This window comes from Lichenostomus cassidix, chromosome 12 (genome assembly GCF_008360975.1).
Source record: "Lichenostomus cassidix isolate B80296 chromosome 12, HeHo_3.0, whole genome shotgun sequence".
Taxonomy (NCBI): Eukaryota; Metazoa; Chordata; class Aves; order Passeriformes; family Meliphagidae; genus Lichenostomus; species Lichenostomus cassidix.
This window is the reverse complement of record NC_139493.1, coordinates 7,569,255-7,590,186: the sequence shown is the minus strand read 5'-3', so window position 1 is coordinate 7,590,186 and position 20,932 is coordinate 7,569,255. Positions and strand designations below refer to the sequence as shown.

Sequence of the window (20,932 nt, the reverse complement as noted above, 5' to 3'; positions counted from 1 at the left end):
TCTGAGAGTAAGTTCAAGTCTGTATCTCTAAATAGTGACAAACACTAAGCCTGCTCATTTAAATGCAGCATAACAGGAGACAGTTTTCCAAAATTGTTACTGACTTTTTTATATATGCAATTGTTTCATTTGAGCCACTGTATATTGAAGAAATTACCTCTTTTGCAACCATGTTCACCATTACCTGCTCTGACACCCATTTAACTAGCAAGGATTCAACCACTCACTCTAAATAATTCCATTTGCTATGTATTAATTGTTTAAACAGCTTTGCTCTCTCCTATCTGAGCACCTTCAGGATAACTTCGACTGTTTTTCCCATTTACACTTGATTTAGAAAAAGTCATGACAGAACACAATGCCACTTTTGAAACTAATAACAAAGTGTCATTTGAAATGGTTCATTAAACTTGCAAAACATGCATTGCATCCTTCCTGTTGAGCCAGTAGTTATATTAAAGACAGTAAATCCAATTCAAAACAACTTTTAATTGAATTCTAGTGTTGAAGTTCTCAACATGGCAACTGACAGTATGGGCAAAATATGGAGGGCAAGGTGTACATTGGATTGTCAGACTAGCTCAACTAATTAATGAGTTTAAAATTAATTTTGCTATAGCAACATACAATTTTTCCAACTATTACACTGACTCATTTAGTGGAAAATATTGCAGGCAAACATTTCCCAAGTCCAGTTCAGTAGTCATTGTTATCAGCAGAAACACTCAAGACTCAATCTTGGCATTTCTAGAAGGATCCAGAAATCCAACTTGTCTGTGTAATAACCCTGAGGTGGCAGAAACAACCCGAGTGATACATGAGACACCAGGGTAACACCTGTTTGGAAAGGGACAAGAAGCCATTTGTTTCAAATATACTCAACTTGCCAAAACCAGAGGGGCTTGAATTCTGTCTGACCTATGGTTGGGAGTTTCCCCAAGTCCCTGGGCAGACACAGCTCTGTCTTAGCCCCCTGTGTTCTACCAGAACTGAGTTACAAATATCTTTCTTCAGAAGACAGATATTGCCAAATGGCATTGTGGTAACCGGTGGTACCCCAGCACTCCCCTTTTTCAGTGTCACACACTGCAGTGAGCTCCAGCTTCTCACTTTCAGCAAGCTGAGGGCCAGGATTTGAGGATGAGAAGATATTACCAACTCAGGTAATGGTGCTTTTCAAGGGTCACTGCTCTGCTGCCTGTTTAAGCCTTCCTCATAAGGCTTGTCTCCCAGGAAACCCAAATGCATGAGCATTCTACATTGAAACAGTAAAAGTGCAACAATCCTCTGTTTATTGCATTCATTTCCCCTTTATTCACCACATAAAGACAATTGATCAATAAGAATGCACAGACTAAACTCAGCAATGAGATAATGTTAAGGACTTCACTCTTTCGAAAAAGTTATGTTTATTTTTGAGATACCTCAATTGCTGTTTGGGGAAAAAAAAAATGAATGCCCCTTCCTCAGCACCCAGCACAGTTCAATTCTTTTCAACTCTGTCAGAGTTATTCCTGTTTCCTTTTGTTATTCTCCAGATTATTACAAAAACATCACTTCAGGATTTAGCTATTGGCACTACAGCATTTCAGCTTCTACCCTTGCTTTTTAGCTGAGCAAATTCCATAGTCAACAGCAGAAATCAAGCAATAATGCAAAAATGTAACTTCTGTTTTTCCTCTTAAAGACTTGAACCCCTACTTTTGCAACACTTACAGACTCTGCACAAGTCATTCTTATCCCTTTTATGGAGCTTTTAAACATTGACTGCATTAACTTATTAATGTGCCATTAACTAATTTGTCTACTGACCAAGGAAAGAGAAACTGACACTAGGAAATTATTAGTTTGGAGGTTAAATTAATTAAAAACAGTACAGTAGTGACAGAATTTAATCTCACACATCTCATGAGAGCATGGAATCACTCACAGCTCCAGCAATTTGTGATAAATCTATGGAGAGATTCCATGGTAGAAGTGAAATTAATTTATGTCACCCCTAAGAGTATCAGTGCTTACTCAACAGTACCTTTATTAAACAATATTAGAAATATACAAATTGAGCAAACCAAACTAAACCTAGTGTTTGAGCTAGCACGCAATCCAAGATACAACATTTTGCAACAATAAAATTCAGGAGATCACAGGAGTGGTCAGAATGACCAGAACATTCTTTGTAGTCCGTGTTTATCTGTGTGAATGCACTTGAATAAAGAACCCAGCAACACACAAGGGCAGTGGAGAGCCATTGAAAATACACTGCCAAGCTCAACCCCCATACCCAAACCCAATCACTGCGTCACTCTGGAAACTACCACCAACTCACATGTGCAGCAGAAGAGGGACCTCTGGGCCTGCATGAAGGGCAGCAGAGATTCACAAATCCTGTGGCAAAGAAACAACAGAGAGACGCATGAGAAGATGAAAGGATGAGCTACTCCAACCACAGGGACGCAGGCTTGGGCAGCAACTTGCTTTCTCCACTCAGCTCTTTTCTGGACTTAATACAAGACACCCTGGATCCATGATCCTCCCACTAAAGTCAGGCTCTAACTATCCATGGAACTGGGTTGTTTTGAATGGAGGATGAAATAAACACAACTTAGAAGATTCTTTTGTTATTAGCTCTTTCAACCAGAATGCTGATGACAGAACCTGTCACCCCATTGAGGTGCACTCTACACACCCTACAGCTCCAAGCGAGAGCTGTTTTTGCAGCTTATACACAGATAATCCAAATGGCTTCAATTTTACTGCTGAAAGAACCAGTGACAATGTGGTTGTGGCAGCAAAGTTTCCAGGATGCATTGTACAATTCTGCCCAGAAGCCAAAGGAAATACGCACGTTAAGCAGACCATCTGTAAAAGGGAGATAATATTTTGTCCTGCTTTTGGTATTATTGGCAAGGTATTGTCTATGTGTGAGCAGAAAGTTGCACTGCAGTTTATGACAAGAGCCACATTCGCTAGGTGGTAGTGTCAAACAAATAACAGTCACACTAAAAACTAGAAGGAACTATCAAGATTAATCAATATAAAAAGAAATTACAGTGCTTATGTAAAACATTATTGTCTATTCATTGAAAAATTACAAACCACAGAATACAACTGATCTGGCAATACGGCCAAATTGTTATTGATTTGCATTAAGAATTTTTCCCTACTTGACATTTCTAGAATTTTTATATAATTGTATATTAAGACTCATAGTGAGGATGAGATCTATTATAAATTCCACACATCTGCTGAGATATGCCATTCTGAAATTAACTGTCTTGAAACCTACATTTAGAGCACATGAAAGGAATTCAATTTCTCAATATTAACTCTTCTTACATCAATACCTGAATTTAAGATGGTTTGCATTCTTGTTCATGTTGTGGAACAAAACAAAGAGTGTCTTTTCTGTGGGGTCACAAGAAACAAGTATTTTTGGAACAGTTTTTTAGAGGAACAGATTCAACTGAGAAGGCTAACATTTAAGTGGCTGAATAACTGTGACTTACATTCTAAATAAATGTATGATGTCACCAAAACTTCTGAAATTCAAGTAATGAAAATGTGATGATTAAATCTAAGTTTTTATTGCCATTAATATAATTCTCTTCATCTATTTTTATATATATGTACATATATAAGCAATTTAAGGCTGTTTTAATAAGATTTTGGCATACAATACAGACTTCTAATATTCAAAACAGACTATTTACCTCAGGGAGAGCTACTCAGCCCCGTGAGTACAGCAATGATCAATTCAAGATGCAGCCCAGCATCTCTGAAAATGATACCTCCATGTACAGAGTATGAGTATGCAAATGAGTAAATAAGCCTGGAGAGAAAGTTACAGGAATGAGGGGAATCTGGAGAGTGTTACACTCCATTATGATGGAGGTATCAACCACCAACAGGTTTATTTCAAACAAAATTCATTACAATTACAAAAAAATTTTACCATTATTTTTCTCCCATGCTGCTATAATTTCCTTTTGAAATTAAAATTACTGTGTGATACCAAATGATATCTGACTATTTGAAAGAATTTGAGAAATACATTACACACTCACTGAGCTTCACATGAGCCATCCTCAAAACTCAACAGTGATCTAGTGATACTGAAATGAACACCACAACTATTATTTTTTGCAAGGGAATTTAACATTTAAGCTTCACAAACCAACAAGGTACTTCCTGATTACTCTAAGTTCTTATCACTAAATGAATTTATCATGCCTTTTGTCCTCCATTGTTAATCCTGTACTTCCACAGAAGGAATTGATCAGAGAGCAACAAGCCAGTACCTCTGATATATCATACCATTAATGACATTTCTTTATTAACAAGAAAAGGGACTATTTAACAAAGCTTCAGGTTTTACAAGCAGCTGACAGAACAATTGTGGGTCCAGTTTCAGAAACAGAACCACACTGAAAAGGCTCAGAAAAACATTTTTTTTATCACTATCTGATAATCTTTTTACTCATCTGGACAATTTTAGACTTGCACTACCATCTAGCTTTGCCATCTTTTTGCCTTGCTATAGAACATTCAGGTTGTTGAAGCTGCAGCTCCCTGACTGGGAAAACTCTCTGCAGTGAGAAGAGGAACCAACACACCCCAACCAGCACAGAGGCCAAGGCCTGGTGCAGACAGGCCACAGCTTGGCAGTACAGAAAAATTAAACATCACAGAACAGAAAAGAGAACAAACTGGGTCAAAACAAACAATGAGGTATTCAGGGGATGGCAAAGCATAGAATTTTCTACGGAAAAAAATGGCAGTGGGCTTTGCCAAGAATGTTGGTGCTTGGTTTTTTTGAATAGTCAGCATCTTTGGTTAAAGTTAGAGAAGCTTTTTCTCCAAACTGCTTTTAACATAAAAAGCAAATCATAAAAGACCACAAAATTATTATTTCTATACCAACCTCTGCAAACTACCTTAAGTTAAAACACAGAAAGAATTAAATATCATATGCTGTAAAGTTCCTTTTATTTTCATCTGATACTTCACTTGATACTCAAGGAGAAAATTGTGTTCTACTTTGAAGATGCACCTAAATTAAATTTCCTTGTCCAAATTAGAAACTTTGACATTTAAAATGAATTTTAATAGGGTAATAAACTCAGGATATTTCATAACTCCATTCAAGATATGAGGCATCTCTGACCTACTGACAGCTTATACTGCATGAAAGTCATCATTAAAGACTCATGAGGCAGCACACCAACTGATACGTTAGAGTGACTTATTGGAGTGGTAAAGACAAATATGAAAAAAAAAGTTCCTTTTCTAAAAATTACTGCAGTGCTCTAAGTCAAGTAGGAGGGAGGTGTCCATGCATCCCGTAGAGCAGTGCAGCCTGGGTTTATTAGTACTGCAACAAAAAATGTCTTGTAATCAATTGTTCCTTAGGCAGCTCCAGCTCTGTTGCTTAGCATAGGAAAGTCTCTCCCTTCATCCCCATTCAAGCATAAATATTAAGTTGCTTCAGCTCCACTGATCTGTACCAGTAACGGAGCAAGATTCCTGAACCTACTAAATCTCACAAGTGCTCTCTGATAAAATGAGACAGGTTGGTAGAGATTTACTTGGTTTAGAAAGAAAATTAATTTTCTGCTTTATCAAAACTGGAATTAAGCAAACAGTCACAATACAAACAGTTTTAATGGAATACTATAGCTTTATAACAAATTTGGAGTTTATTGTACTGTAAGATGGTGCAACAGCAGCATCTAAAAACTAACAAAAAAGAAAAGGGATTAAGGGAGTCAAAATGTTCCCTGAAAAAAGACCTTCATTAGTACCACAAGTTCCCTTTGCAAAAAACCTCCAAGAACTGTACACTAAGTAAATCAATCTGATCTGTACCCTGTCCAGAATATCCATCAGTTTGCCATTCCTACTGCCATACTTGGAGGGGAGATAAGCACTCAATGCACAAAACACATCACATTTGATGAGACATTTTAAAGGTCAGGATTTTATTCAAGAAAATGATTCAGTGCTGGTTACTGATTTACTGATCAAGTGTAGAACTGATTCACTCCTATGTCATAATCCTTAAAAATGAAAGCAAATACAGAACTGCTTGCACCTGACTTTCTGTGGAAGGGATACAGCATGCAGTGAATTTAACTACAGTCATAAAAAGTCTAAGCTAACACAAGAAATGGAATACATATTTCTGCAGGTATCAAAAATGCAGTTATCACAAAAATTGCATTACAATATTAGTTCTTAAAAACTGAGATCCAAAACAAAACTTAAAGGATTACGCAAATCAATTGTCTGCAAAGCATTTCTAGATGTTTGCTCTGTGGGTGACCATGAAAGGAAATGTGTTCAATAAATGTAGGCTTTTGACTGAAATTCAAGCTGTGCATGTTTTCCAACAAATCTCATTTCATAGAGATTTGAGATAAAAGTCAGACTCTTATATAACGAAGTTCCAGACTAAGAATCAAGAGTGTATCAAGAAAGGAACTCAAAACCCTTACTGAGGCTTGAGAACCACGTAACCCCAGTGGGCCATGACATGATTTATGCTTTGACTGTCTGTCAGCAGGAACTTTCCTCACTTCTGCCAACCGAGGATGGGACAGGATTGGAGCAGTGAAACCTACAAACAACCAGGTCATAAAACCCCCAGCAGGAAATGAATGGCTGCAACCCCCTGGCCAGCTGCAGATCAACAATGACCCTACAGTTCTTCCCCTCAATACACAAGCAGTGTGTCAGATTCCCCAGGAGTCAAGGCAGGAATCATTTGGTCAAAAGTTGTACACAAAATACCTGCATTAGCATCAATCACGCATCAGAATGCTTCCTCAAGTAATGCTCCTTCCAACTCCCCTAATTAAATCTGCTTATACATTTTAAAACAGATCAACAGATTCTGACAAAGCAGCAGTCTGGACTCTTGAATTCACAAAAATTGTTTTCTCCATATTGGTAACTTCATGTTCCCAAGTTACCTTCAGAGACAGATGAGAGAAAGGTACACAGGGAAACGCTCACAAGTATAAAAATACACACACATTGCAAGAGAGAAGCCACACCAATAAGAGTAAGGAATTCAGACTGCATTACTGAAAAAATTAACAAACAATCCTGAAAGACAAATATAAAGTATCTAAACAGTTTTAAATTACTGTAATAGGCACATTACAGTCTTTATAAGTAAAAATAGCACAAAAGATTAGATCCAAAAATTCAAATAATCTTTGTGAGTTTGAATCAAATACTTATGTAAGATTTAGGCTGTAATTAAACACCTTCTGGCAAACCAGAAAATATCCATCAGGAAGCAGAGAAATATAAGGAACATGATACTCATTTTGAAGGCAATATCAGGAAGAAATCTGGAACATATTAATGCACCAGCATCTTTGCTATGGATACTAGTTCAGAGATTCAAAACCTTTATCAAACTTCACATCAGCTAAATAAAATGAGTTTTTAATGAAATGTTATTTCTCAATTTTGCATATTTTAATTGAGTAGAAACACTCCTAAGGTATCGACAATGATAACACTGCAGTGTAGCTGTTTCCTCATCATTTGACCAAAATAGAATATTAAAAGAAACACATATTGAAATTAAGAATATGTAAAAATAACATTATGAAGTTTTGTGACAGATGCCATCATTCCTTGTGTACCATGAAAGCTGATTTTTAAGTAAGTGACAAGAAGTTTAAGAGCCAAGGAGCAGCAGCAATGCTGCCCCATTCCCACCGCCCTGAACGTCAATAATGAGAGAGAGCCACAACATCAGAACTAGACTTGGGAAGGTGTTTCAAAATAAACAGGAGGATTTGATTTACAAATTACAACCATAACATGCTCACAAAACCAAAACAAATGAGGATGTATTCCTGAAATGAAGGAAGCGAGAAAGCTTTAAAATTAAAAAAGAACTTGTATATTTTGCTAAGGGAAGAAAATCTGTATTCATAGATGTTAAAGTGGAAAAACATCACTTAAAGACATCACCCCTTATACTTGTTTATGCCCAGTTTAACTACCTTTTTAAATGGGTATTTAATTGAAAACTGAACCATGAACAAGACAAAAAATAGCACTACTATGTGTACATGCAGCATAATGGTATAATATCTGTCTCTTGTTTTGACTTATCTAATCAGATCAGTGATTTCATCCTTAGTTTTCCGATTTGTTAATGTCAAAAAATATCTGAATTTGAAGAACTGAGAAATAAGCTAAACTAAATGTGATTTTTATAAAACATGCCTATGGGTAAAATCGAATTTCCAGATTTTCTTTTGCTTCTACCACTCACTGCCTTTTCTGTTTCTTGAAAAGACTCTATTAAAAGTTCTGTCAATTTAGGAAATCCTTATTTTGGCTAAAACCCACCTTTGGGATTCCATATATATTATTATTGTTGTTGTTATTAGCAGCAGCATCAACCTGATCAGATAATAAATTCTGGAGATTCTAAAGATTTTAGAAATGATACATTATTTGATTTTTTTTTTCAGTAAGCACTAAATATCAAAAAAAGCACCTTTACCCAGCTAAGTTGAATTACCTGTTTACCACTTATGAGAGCAAAATAATTCAATAAAGTATTATGCAAACTCCACAAAAAGCCATCACAAGAGACTAAAGATCTAGAGACCTTTTATATTCTCAAAGCATTAATTTGACATGCACAAGGTTGAGAAAACTGGTTAGAAAAAGACCCAGATAGTTTTATAAATTAGGAAAGGAAGTTTGTGTTAAATTTTTATTGAAGGAATTAGACTTTAATGGCCAACCTATGTAATATTCTGTAAATCAGCAGTGGAACCTGGAAACAAGAAGATAATAGCAGGAGATTTCACAGCCTCATCCTGCTAATTGAAAGGACCCAACCTCGCCAGGGTCATGCACTGCAAGTCAGAATGGCAACACTGCAAATTATCACTGCTTTGCAGCTGCCAGTGTCTGCCACCTGTAAAGGGAATGGAACTAAACATGCTACACTCTGGTGATTAAAAGTTCACTTTTTCCCAGTCTGCATGGGTTTTAGAAGCTTTAGAAAGAGAAAAACTTAAGGTAAGTGGGTTTTTGCCAACAATGCACAGTTATTTAGAAAATGAATACACTGTTCCATGTATCATGGATATTGATATTCAGGTTAGAGCTGGAGCTTTCTGCGAGGTGACAAATGAGAATTTTGTAAGCAGGGATGTATTTACACAGCACTGACCCAATGTTCCAAACTTTCTTGTGCAATTTGCCTTTACTTACAGAAACAGTAACATTGCAGGCAAGAAAACAACTTCAGCTAAAAACCTGACCCATACAAGAAGGGGTAAGAAAAGAATCCTATTATATATGTACTTCAATGTGCATATTTAGGGCACCCAACTCCCAAGATTTCTTCCCCATATTTGAAAAAATAGCTTTCCAAACATAAGCAAGAACATGTGACTGCTGGGAATAAACTTTCAGTTCCCCATAGATACTTTTCCTCTGATAAAGATATAGTCAGCATATGTATATACTGAAAATTCTACATTGCTGTTCTTGGCATTTAATTAGGGGTAAAGGAAAATGTGCAGGACTAGAATCTTAAGTGTTGGTTTAATAACCTTTATACAGCTCATTTCTGAATGATTTTCTTCCTCTCTGGAGAGGCTTCTAATGTCAAACACTGGTATTAAGGTGAGTCATGGTTACTGAAGAGGCACAGAGAAGGCACATGACAAAATTATTAATTATGGGGAGGGAAGGAGGCAGAGTATCCTTTTTACTCCATAAATGTCCTTGTAAAACAGAACATTTAATACTGAAGTCAAATACAGTTTCAGTAGTCAATAGCCACTAAAGTTTCCTGCTGCAATTAACAGTTGGGGATTTAAGAATGCCATTTAAAAACTGTTGCAAATGTGATTTTTAGAAGGCATTGGAGATTTTTGAGAAGGCAAAGAGATGTACATTTTATCAACTACAGTAAAAGAAATTGGGCAATTATTTGATATCTCAGATATATAAGTGAGTTAAACAGCTTTAATGCAGTAATTTAAAAAATACTCTTTCATACTGCTGGCTGTCATTGTTCATTTTTCCAATTCATTCGTCTCACGCCAAATGGTGAGAATTGTACCAAGGCCAACAGGAGAGGTGGTCAGCACTATTGTCTGCTACACTGAAATCCAACACTTCACATTCTAACTCCAAAAGGTTTATATATAAATAATGTCTGAAAGCAATAGGGCAGGTAAAGTTTGGGGTTGGTTGTTTGGGTTTGGGGGTTTTTTGAAGGAGAAGGGGAAAAGAAAAGGAGAATTGTGGTTTCACTCTAATTCACTTTATCTTTAGTAAACTACCAAAGTATTTTTTTATGCTTTTTTATTTTGTATTTTACTTGCAACCAACTTCCCATGTTATCAAATAAGTATAAAACAACTCCTCTACAAATGTACTCTTGCAAGTGATGTTAAATTATTATGCAGCACCTTGTAGTGATGACAAGATGCGAAGTAATCAAAAGCTAAAATGAATAGTGACAGCTATAGAACAAAGTTCATGAGCACCGTCCAGACTAAAGCCATTTGAATCCATTTTCTTCCTCTGAAAACTCAGACATTGAGCAGTCTGTATTTGTGTTTATAAGGGAACATTAGTACAAAAAAGAACTTACAAATAAAGGCCTTTACAAAAATTCTTATATTTCTTACATTCCAGAACAACAGCTACAATCATGTTCACCTGCTTTAAGCCAATTCAAACACAATAATTCCTAAGTTGAAAGATTCTGAAAGTGTTGAAAACTCTTCCTCCTGCTCCCTCTCCATCGTTCTCCCCAAGATTAGGCAACCATGGCACACACTTCAGTGGGATCTCACCTATGTACCACTTTATGTAAATGTAACCTATTCAAAGTGAACTTCTGGGGAACTTCACAATTTCGCAGGAGAAGCAGAACTTCAGAAATAAATGAAATAGCTTTGGGGTTTTTCTCTCTGGATTTCTTGGTGGGTTTGCACATTTGGAGCTATAGAATTTCTGGATATAACAACGTAAGACTAATGAGCAATTACTCTAAACATCAAGTGCAAGAGTATTTTGTTTATAAATACAAGTGTAAACTGCACACAACAACTGAGAGGGAAAGCCTTTTACAGGACACCAATATATCCAGAATTCTTCATTACATTTTTGCTTTATTACAGCAAAATTTATCTCCCAAAATTTGGGGTTTATTTTCTTCTCACATTTTATCACCTGTCCAGAATAAAACATGGAATATTATATTAGAAAAATGGATTAATAAATGCATTAGAGAAATAGTTGAAATTACAAACATAATTGACGTTACATTAGTTTTCAGCAGCTGAGAATCTTTTACATTTTATTGCAATATATGCCACAGAAACATGTATTTGGAAAACAGCATGGCTCCTTATAAAACAGCACTCTGCTGCACAAACTTCATCCCAGTTTGCCTCCCATTTTTTCCTCTTAAGCAGTTATGAATCATTACATAGAGATTGGCACAGCAGGGCTAGAGTCAGAAACATTAATTGCCTGCAGGCAACAAGTCATGAGCTCTTGTCTGCTTTTCTTCAGCACACCTTAGACACATTTCTGTCCTCTCCCTGGCAAATCTGGTCACTGCACTCCCCCAGCTCTAGCAGCTCTCCCAGCTCCTGTACAGTCCTCCCCAGAGGAAGTTCACCCTGAGAAAGTCCCACACTGCTCCAAGGAAGTGAAGGTTCAGCAGGTGTGATTAGCTTCACACAAACCTTGTGTACTCGAAAGGCAAAAGCAACAATGCCAACATGAACAACCTGAGTCCTAACAGAGACTGCCAGTACTTCAGATTGTTTCTCAAGGTGCTGAGAAGTTAACAGTTGCTGCATAGCAAAAGGAGGATCTTTGAAAGTAATGAAAATACAGCAGCAGATTTTGAGTTGATTTTTGGTTTTCATAAAGCTACAATGATTTTAGTCATCAGAAAAAACCAAAGCCCTTGTTCCTATAAAGATTTCAAGAAATGAAAGCTTTCTTTAGAAAACTATGTATGTCATTCCACTGCAAACTCCAACAAGTCCTTCTAAGCAAATTTACACTTCAAATTAAATCCTTTTAACCAAATGTAAAAGAAAAACAACAGGATTTGCTACTGCTTGGATATTCTTGGATATTATTGCAGAACAAAGGACAGGCTTATAACAGATTTCTCTGGAATTGTCTAAGACAATATCATATATTAATTTAATAATTTTCCAGAAAGCCATAATATTTATAAAGATATTTATAATTAGACTGTAAGTACCTAGATCTGTGGAATAGTTTGTTACAAACACAAGTTACTGTCATTTAAAAGCAAACAAGAGCTGTTTGGCTGAATCAGAGCCAAGGAGCTAAATTTCAACCTCCCATCTATAATGTGAGAGGCTTCATTACGAATTATATCTTTGAACTAACACTCTAATTGTAATTTAAGGAGGAAACTCACGTAGATGAAAGCACAAAATAAAATATTTTCATTAAAACTTTAAAAAATCTGATTATGTTTTTATCTAGGAAACACTTTTTTTGCATTATGAAAAGTCTGTAGTATCCTGCATTCAACTACTTAAAAGTTTTTTGCCTGATACAATCCTATTTCTTACAAACATCAGAACATCAGAACAGTTCACTCTGCCAAGGAATTGCATTTATGAAAAATGCATGTTGTGAATGCCAAAGGCCATGTTTTTAGAATGAAAAAAAAAAAAAAAACCAAACCAATACATCCTTTAAAAGATGACAAATAGTCTTTATGAAAGCCATTCCTGCTCTCTCCATTATGGAAAAAGAAATCACAGTGGGAATACTAAGCTCAGCATATATTTGGCAGCTCACTGACCAGACAGGCTATTAACTATATAAAAGGCTATTTCTGAACACTTTTTTCCGTAAATAAAGTTTTGATTTTTCAGTGATTGAAATGCAATGATGAATGCAAGCGCAAACTGCTTATTAGAAATACTATCTCCTCATCCCTGCACTCCATATTTTACCCTGTCTCCTAAATCAAATGCATTTCTTCTGGAGCTTCCAATACATCCCTTTAGCCTAGATCTTCCTCCACATTCCTTAGCATCTCTTATTCCCAGGTATCCTTCTTGTATTTTCTACACTTCCCATCACCTGGATAGCTACTCTTCCGCCATGTCTATCATTTAAAAAATCTTTTCTTAGATCCTAAAGCCTCAGCAAGTCTCCTTCACTGCCTCTTTAGAGGCATAATCTGTCCTTTCATTAAGTGAGCTCTTTTTGTGTCTCCCTGCAGCCCTATTCAAGCTCTTCCTTTGTGTGATAGCTATCACTTCTGACCTTATCACCAGGAGACAGTTTGTTGTTGTGCTTGTTGGTTTGTCAGCTTTTTTTTCAATATAAATATAAAATACTAGAGTGAGAAAAGGGCTTTTTTTTAAATGACAGAGCAAAAAAAGGGCTTGGTATTTATGATGAACCCTCTGCCACCAGCTGATAGCCAGCAGCATTCAGATGGACTGGGCTTAAGGTGTTTCATTAATTATGCATATTAGAGGGATGGGTCCTATCAATAAATTAAACCTGAAAATGAAACAAAGCACCTCAAATTTAATATTCTCACAGTATTTCCCAATACTGAGTCATGTTTGATAACAGTGGAAAGAGCTCACTGAACTGGAGCTATGAACAGAAATTCAAAGTGACAGAACAAAGTACTGTGCGTGATCAGTTATAGAAGTTTAACATTTTTAAAAAGTCAGCCCAGTTAGCCCAACAGTGCACAACATGAGCAATGTAAAAATGCAGTTGAGATCTGAATTTTTAGGATTTTGTAGTTATTTAGCTTTCAATAATTTGGTTTTGAAGGAGTGGGGAAGATGGGGAGCTTTTCTGTATTTCACTGGAGGAAATCTCATATACAAATTCTTTTTCTTGCACTATCTCTTCCTGTTTTCTGCATCTGTGTTCAGGCAGCCAAGGGACCCAACAAGCCCTTTCACTGAAAACAGAAAGAACTGATAAAATACTACATTCTTTATATTCTTTTCAGCCATCTGTCTCTCCACAGATGCAACAGAGCAAAAGCTTAAATCGACTTTACTCTGATAAACAGTGTTACAACAAAACAATCCACAGGTACATTATGTTAACCTCTTAAGAGAAAATAAAATTCAATTCTTTCAAAGTTCATTTTGGTTTCCCTCCCATGACACTGTAAACCAACACTGAATGAAAGTTTAAAAGCAACTTTTTTAAAATAAAAAGGAAAAGTAGTGTGAAAGTTTGTATCCTTCAGTATTTTTTGCTTATTACGTAAATATTTCATTTTCTGTAGCTGGACAAATTAAGAATGCAATATTTTCACTTGCTTTAAGTAACGACCTAACTCATTCAGAAAGGCCAGGGGTATGGAGCTAAGGCAGGAAAAACCATGGTGTGGTACTAAGGCAATATTTGTGAAGATTTTACAAGCTGCTATTAAAGATATTGTTATAAATATTGTAAATTCAGGACAATTTTTCTCTTCTGAGCAGTCATTTGAACCTAGAGTTCTGCTTTGTTTTTGAGTGAGAGTGCCCCTGACTCCCATGGAGGTACTGACACCACTGACAGGACAAGAGCCTCTTGTCAAAGCAGATCATGGGGGAATTAGAGTTACCCCAAAACAGCCAAATGAGCTCCAAATGCCCGATGGAGCAGATGGCTTTGCACAGCCCTGCATACCAGGCTTCAGGAGAGCATGGATTAGACAGACACAGGACTCCCCTCAAGGCTTCCTTCTGCTGTAAGAACCTAAAACAGTGCAGCTTGTCTGCCTGCACCCTGCTAACCCCTAATTGAGATTTCCTAGCAGAGACATAATTTAGATGAATGAGATCAAAGATTTGCAATTTATTTTCTACGTCAAGGGAACTCAAAGGGCTTTACTAACTCATGTACACAGTGACCTATTATTTTAAAAGGATAAAAACTTTTCCTTTCTAAAAATGTAATTATACCACTAAGTATTGCAATTATTAGATAAGCAGTGCTTCAACATAAATGCAATACGGAAACAATCCTGAAGAAACAATCACCGTTCCTAAATGTAATCTTTTGTATTGGCAACTATCAGAGAGCAGCCTCCTTTGGTTTGCTTGATTTGCAGAAGCAAAAAGGATGCAACCAGACACTCCCTTTAATGAAGTATTTCCACTGAGTATGATTACTCTCCAAATCAATTCTCTTCAGAAGTGGATCTTTTAGTTACTAATGAAAGTTAATTGGAGCCTCAAACACCATCCACAAAGAAAAAAAAAGTTTAATTCAAAGTTTCTTCCATTTCAAATTGCCATAATATTGGGTTTTAGAAACAAAACATATGACAGCATCCATATTAAGTCTTTAAGATATTAAAAGAAAGCCTTTTTCCCCATGACTTCCCTTTTCAAGGATCATCTGTCATACTGAATATGATTCTTTGTATGAACTGATACTATACAAGTGATAACATATTTGAATTATAACAAAACCAGTGGAAGATTGTTGTTCTATATTTTATTGCTTTCAATATTTCTTTAGCAATCATCATTGCAGTCTGTCTAAACAATTCTCTGTGCACTGACATTCACAATAATGTGTTTTCATCACGAAGTTAGACACTGTCATTAGGTTTCATGAAAAGCTATAGTTTACAGTTCCTAGCCAGTTTTTTACACCTCACTGCATCATTGGGAAATGAATGCAACAGTTTTTACATCTGTCAGGTTTAGTTTTATTTACTTGAATACAAGCATTAATAACAGGTTACTGGAAAACTGTAGAGAAATGATGAATTAGTTATGTTCTTATTATCCAACCCTGGAATGGGACCAAGAGAGGAGGGCTCACCATTCTCTGCTAAGAGAAAACCTATTGATCAGCCACAACAATCTTCTACAAAGCTTGATAAATGCAGCTTGGAAAAACAGGGTTATTCAGATCATTGTTTCAGAGCTGATATTTTACATACAAGACCTTACAATACTTTTTGATTTCCTAGAACTGTTTGGTAAGAAACTTATTTGATTGTCTACAGCTGCAAGAACTTGAGATACAAATAGATGTATTTAACATCCTCTAAAGCCTACTACTTTTCATTTCATCTACGAGTTTTCAGAAGTTCCAAATACAATTTTTGATGTCCATTTAATTTCTCATAGAAGTAGCTGTCTATTCCAACAGAGGGAAGTGTTGAGGAATCTTTATTTTACACCTTGAGGTGAATTAAACACACATTTGTGCACACAAAACACACAAAATGTCCTGTCCCCAAGAAGGGTCTTTGCCTCATAATAGTCTGTCAGAAAATGGAATCAACTGAGGATGTGTAATGCTCCTCATTAAGAAGTGCTATTTATATTTAAAATCCATATATTAATGCAAGGAAGGTGTCTGGTAAGAAAAATTAAAACTGTAGGAAAAAAGTTATGAATAAATGTTGTCTTAAGGTTAAGTCTCAAGCAGTTAAGCTTCAATTGCCAGAGAGTGCAAGCTGCTTTTTAAGCTTCTCACAGACGAGAAGTGTCCTCATTTATTCATGTCATTGGTGAGTTGTACTCCAGGGACAGCTGCAGTTAGGAACCCCCACACTCAGCATTAAGAGTCATTGCTATGTAGCCCAATTTCCAAAATGTTCTGAACAAAATCGGAACATTTTGACCCAATGAGAAAAAAGGCATGACAAATTGAACATCAAAAACCTGAGAGCTGTGCCTTTTTCCTCTGCAGTTGCACTGCTCATTCTAATAGTAAAAGTAATGGTCATTGGTTAAGCCTACACAGGAATAAGGCAAATCAAACTCAACCATGAATACCTGACTGACACAAGGTTTTAAAAGCCTAAGACTAAATAGTGAAAGATCAAAACACTACTAATTGCATTCTACACATAGCCTGAATAGGATCATGAGAAAAGACAGTTTCCTTCTTTAAACTTTATCTTCCAGTTCAGCCCCGCAGTCCAACTGTCTCCCACACTGTAGCTGGGATCTGCAGGATCATGTTTATTCCCACAGAACTCCTGCTTGGATTGCAGCACAGGTCTCTCCCTGACAGGCTCCCTGCCTACTCAGCAGCAGAGCACAGCAGTCTGTGAGAAGGAAGGGCACAAATCAGCTTAAAGCCCTGCCTGCCGCTGTTACCTCTCCCTGTATCGGAGATGAGCTTTCCTCTCACCAGTCAGTCACCAGAAACCCACCCTGCCCCAGGGCTCCGCCTCTCTTGCCCAATGAGCAAGGAACGCCAGAAAAGTGTCCTCAAAAAAATATATCTGTGAGGCACAATCTGTCTCTCATTCACTTGTCACCTGTCCATGTCAGAACTGGGCAGCACTGAACAAGAATGAGATCTTACTCAAATCCAGTTCAGATCTGTGCAAAGGAGCCAAGCAGACACCCCTAGCAATTAGCTCAGGTTCTATGGAACTGAGATCCTAATCCAAAAATGGGAAGCTTATTCAAAGCCTTTAATCTGAAAGCTTCTCTTTATATAAAGATGAAACTGCTTTGAAAACAGACTCAAGAAAATAGACATTTTATCTGCTTTGGTACACATGACATCTGATGCTCCCTGCAGGTCTCTTACACAACAGTCCCCACAAGGAAAGTCTAAATTCAGGCTTAGGCTCAAACTCTGCTGCTGACCTTCTACCAAAGAACCCTTGGAGAAAAATTAATTCTGTATACAATTGTTGCTAAAACAATTTTTCTTTCAGGGACAAGGAATTCGGGAGGAAACTCAGGACATTGATCAGATATATAAATAGCATCTTTAAACTTATGAAGGAAGACACTATCAGGATAAATTTATTGGCTAATTAAATTCAGTGCCCTACACAATTAAATTCTTAGTCATGTTTACTAAACCTATTGCTATCAGTTCAACTGAAAACACCCCTGCTTGTTTCAACACAGAAGTGATATATGGTGTCTAACAAGCTGAATTAGTCCTGCAACAATAGCTAAGAATTATTTTTCTTAGCAGTTCACTAGAGGGACTTAAGAAATACTTTTTCAAGTGCTCACATTTCCTCATCAGCATTACACACAAATCACCTGACATAGAAGTGTTCAGATACAGCTCACAGATTAAATATTATTGCATCTTTTTAAAAAAGCACATCAAACATAGCCCATTTTACTTGCAAGTATTTTCACATCCCCACATTCACTTAAGACCAGGCATTCCTAGAGTCAAGCACATAAAGGGAAAACTACAACTTGAAGCGTCTTTTAGAAACTCAAGACAGTTAGAAAAGACCATGCACACTGTCTTCACTATTTTACTTCATGATACTCATGTTATTCTGAATGCAAAGAGAGCACATAACTGGGTCTACTTCCTAATTTAAAGACAACCATCATGGTTTTGAGTCGGTTATTGCCCGGTTCTTTTAAAGGCATTCTACATGCAAAGACCTACAGACAACAATTTGGAATCAGGAAAGCATAAACAGAGGCTCACATGTTGCTACACTCAATCAAGTTTCTACACTAAATCAAGTTACATCACATTGTCTTCACAGATCCAGTATGCCTTATGTCTGTGAAACTAAAATGCCTCAGGAACAACTTCAGTTTTAAAGCTGGGAATAAGACTAATTCCCTTAGCTATGCTCAAGCATCTTTTTCCCTAGCAGGTAGATACCTGTTTACTCCTCTGTATCTTGAGGGGAAGGGGAGGGAAAGAAAAGAAGAAAAGAATCTTTAGGGATATGGTGCCAAGAAGCTGAGAATCTCAAAGGCTACATTAATCAAGGAAAATCTATGCTTTCAACACTTCACAACTTTCACACTGAAAAAAACTCAAGAGAATGAAAAAAGCACTCTTCCCAGGAATCTTGAAGCCTGTTAAAGCATCTTTGCTTTAAAAATCTACAAGGAACAATATTCACAGATAAACCATTTTATGGCTCCTTATGTCACATTCACTCTAAGAAGAAAATAGTCTCTGGAAAAGTGACATTGTGGTCAACTGTCAAAATGAAATGTAATTTAGCACTAACAATAGGTAAGGGTTGTTAGTCTAAGTGCTCAGTAAAAACCAAGAAGGCCTCCTTGAATGAAATGCTTTTAGCATAAGTTGCATCAGTAATAAAATTTCATATCGTCCTCTCTGCAAAGAGAGAAGTACTAGGGAATATCTTCTTATTATAAATTTTAAAATACATAAGTAATGAAAATTACCATTTGGACTTGCTTCAGAAAATTACCATTTTCCTCTATTTTTCCACATATCTTTGTAAAAAGTACTGATTGTTTTCCCAGAAGTAGACCAATTGCCCAAACAGTCTGAGCACATTCACTTCTCCGATGACAGCAGCTTTGTTTCAATTGTGCAGAAATTCAGCACACAGTTACTAACTGGACTGTAAAAGTAGCTCGTGAAATTAGCTGATTATTTTTATTATAATATGCTAAATCACCTTTCTTTGGCTAAATGATATAAGCACTTAAGCTCTTTAAAACACTCACAGAGCAGAAACAGCAGAAGCTGTTTACTAAGTCACTGGATCACTCCTAAAGGCCTCTCTTAGAAGTTACACTCGGGAAATAATCAAGCTTGAAGTGGTAGAAATGTTTTTGCAAAGCCTGGGGCATTCCACCGATTTAACCCCCCATGACCTCATCCCAGCTTGGTGGAGGTGCCAGAAGGAAAAAACTTTAAAAGGCCAAGAAGCAATTATGAGTTTAATCCTGAGAAAGCAGAAAACAAGAGCGTGACCCAGGGAGCCAGGGCTGGAAGGAGAGAGCAAGGTTTCCTTACCAAAGCTATTTGCACTCTGAGCTGAAGAAGGAAGCAGGAGTGTTTTGCTGGAAGCAAAGACTCCATGCCTTGTACCAGGATTTTCTCCTCTCAGAGCACACAGGGCAGCCCATGGTCAACCCCTGAGCCAGCAGACAATGCATCAGCTCAGAGCTCCCCAGCTCCGGGCCGAGCTCAGGACTTCTGGAAGCCAAAAAGAAATGTTCAGGAGAGAAAAAGTCTGGTATTTCTCTTATTCTGGTCCTCATTGCTCTAACACCCCAATAATTAGTTTCTAACAAAAGACAAGTGTCTGTGGTGAGCAGCAGAAATCAGATCTGAAGAGAAGGAACTCTGCAGGGAGTCAGACCCCGACAACTATAATGAAAATAGTTTTGTCTAGCTAATAAGCCTGTCCTGAAAGAGGTAATAAATTCTTCTCAAAATTAAGATCAAAATATAAATTTTAGTTTCTATAATGCAATGTTTCAATTCTTCCTCAAACCATTTTTCCTTGTTTCCTTTCTAAAATTTTTATTCTAATTAAAAATCAACTTTGGCAGTAAAGACACTAAACTGCAATGGCCATTGTTTTGTTCGTTGCATAACATTTAAATTTTGTAAACAAAGCATCACATAAAATAACGTAACTAGAGTTTTTGCTTCTAATAAACTAAAACTAGAAAACACTGATTTCTTTTCTTGCCACTCCATTTTATGTTGATTATCTGATGGACCTAAATTATGAGTTTTTCTCAACCTTGGAAAATCTTCAAGTGTCACAGCAGTAAGCTCAATATAACCTTACGAGATTGTCTTTTCCACAAATTACATACCAAATACTATTGTTCAAAGAGCACTTCGCTTAGATTAGTAATTAATTAATATCAGCACTTTCCCGAAAGAGTCCAGTGAAATCTTGTAGCAATGTAAATTGTACCAAAACTATTATTCACCACTTAGTTTTTCATGCTACCTGCTGTCATTTTCAGCATCCAGCCTCAAAACACAGCACAATGGTGTTGCCTTACTTCTGTCAAAAGGAGACACCTCAGTTTCAAGTTAGGAGCATCCTTCCCCCCACTCATCACCACACAGAACCTGTTCTTTATGATGCTTCTGTGCAAATTCCCAAAATTGGATTTATCCCCTTGTTCACAGATTCAAGACT

At 36.7% G+C, this 20,932-nt stretch overlaps 1 protein-coding gene across 4 annotated transcripts in view; it reads right to left on the bottom strand.

Annotated features, from left to right (window-relative positions):
• FHIT (fragile histidine triad diadenosine triphosphatase) overlaps positions 1 to 20,932 on the bottom strand; it is a 521,244-nt gene that overhangs the window by 454,119 nt on the left and 46,193 nt on the right. For 2 of the 4 annotated variants that reach the window (XM_085072421.1, XM_085072422.1), the window contains exon 2: positions 2,327 to 2,385. The exons of 1 other annotated variant lie outside the window; for it this stretch is intronic. Coding sequence is in view for 1 of the 3 variants with exons in the window: in XM_085072420.1 (XP_084928546.1) it covers positions 2,327 to 2,385; positions 3,345 to 3,366 (81 nt within the window). In the remaining 2 variants the exon portion in view is untranslated. Of the gene's footprint in view, positions 1 to 2,326; positions 2,386 to 3,344; positions 3,382 to 20,932 lie in introns of those variants that run through there. One more of the 4 variants, XM_085072420.1, reaches the window with a different exon arrangement.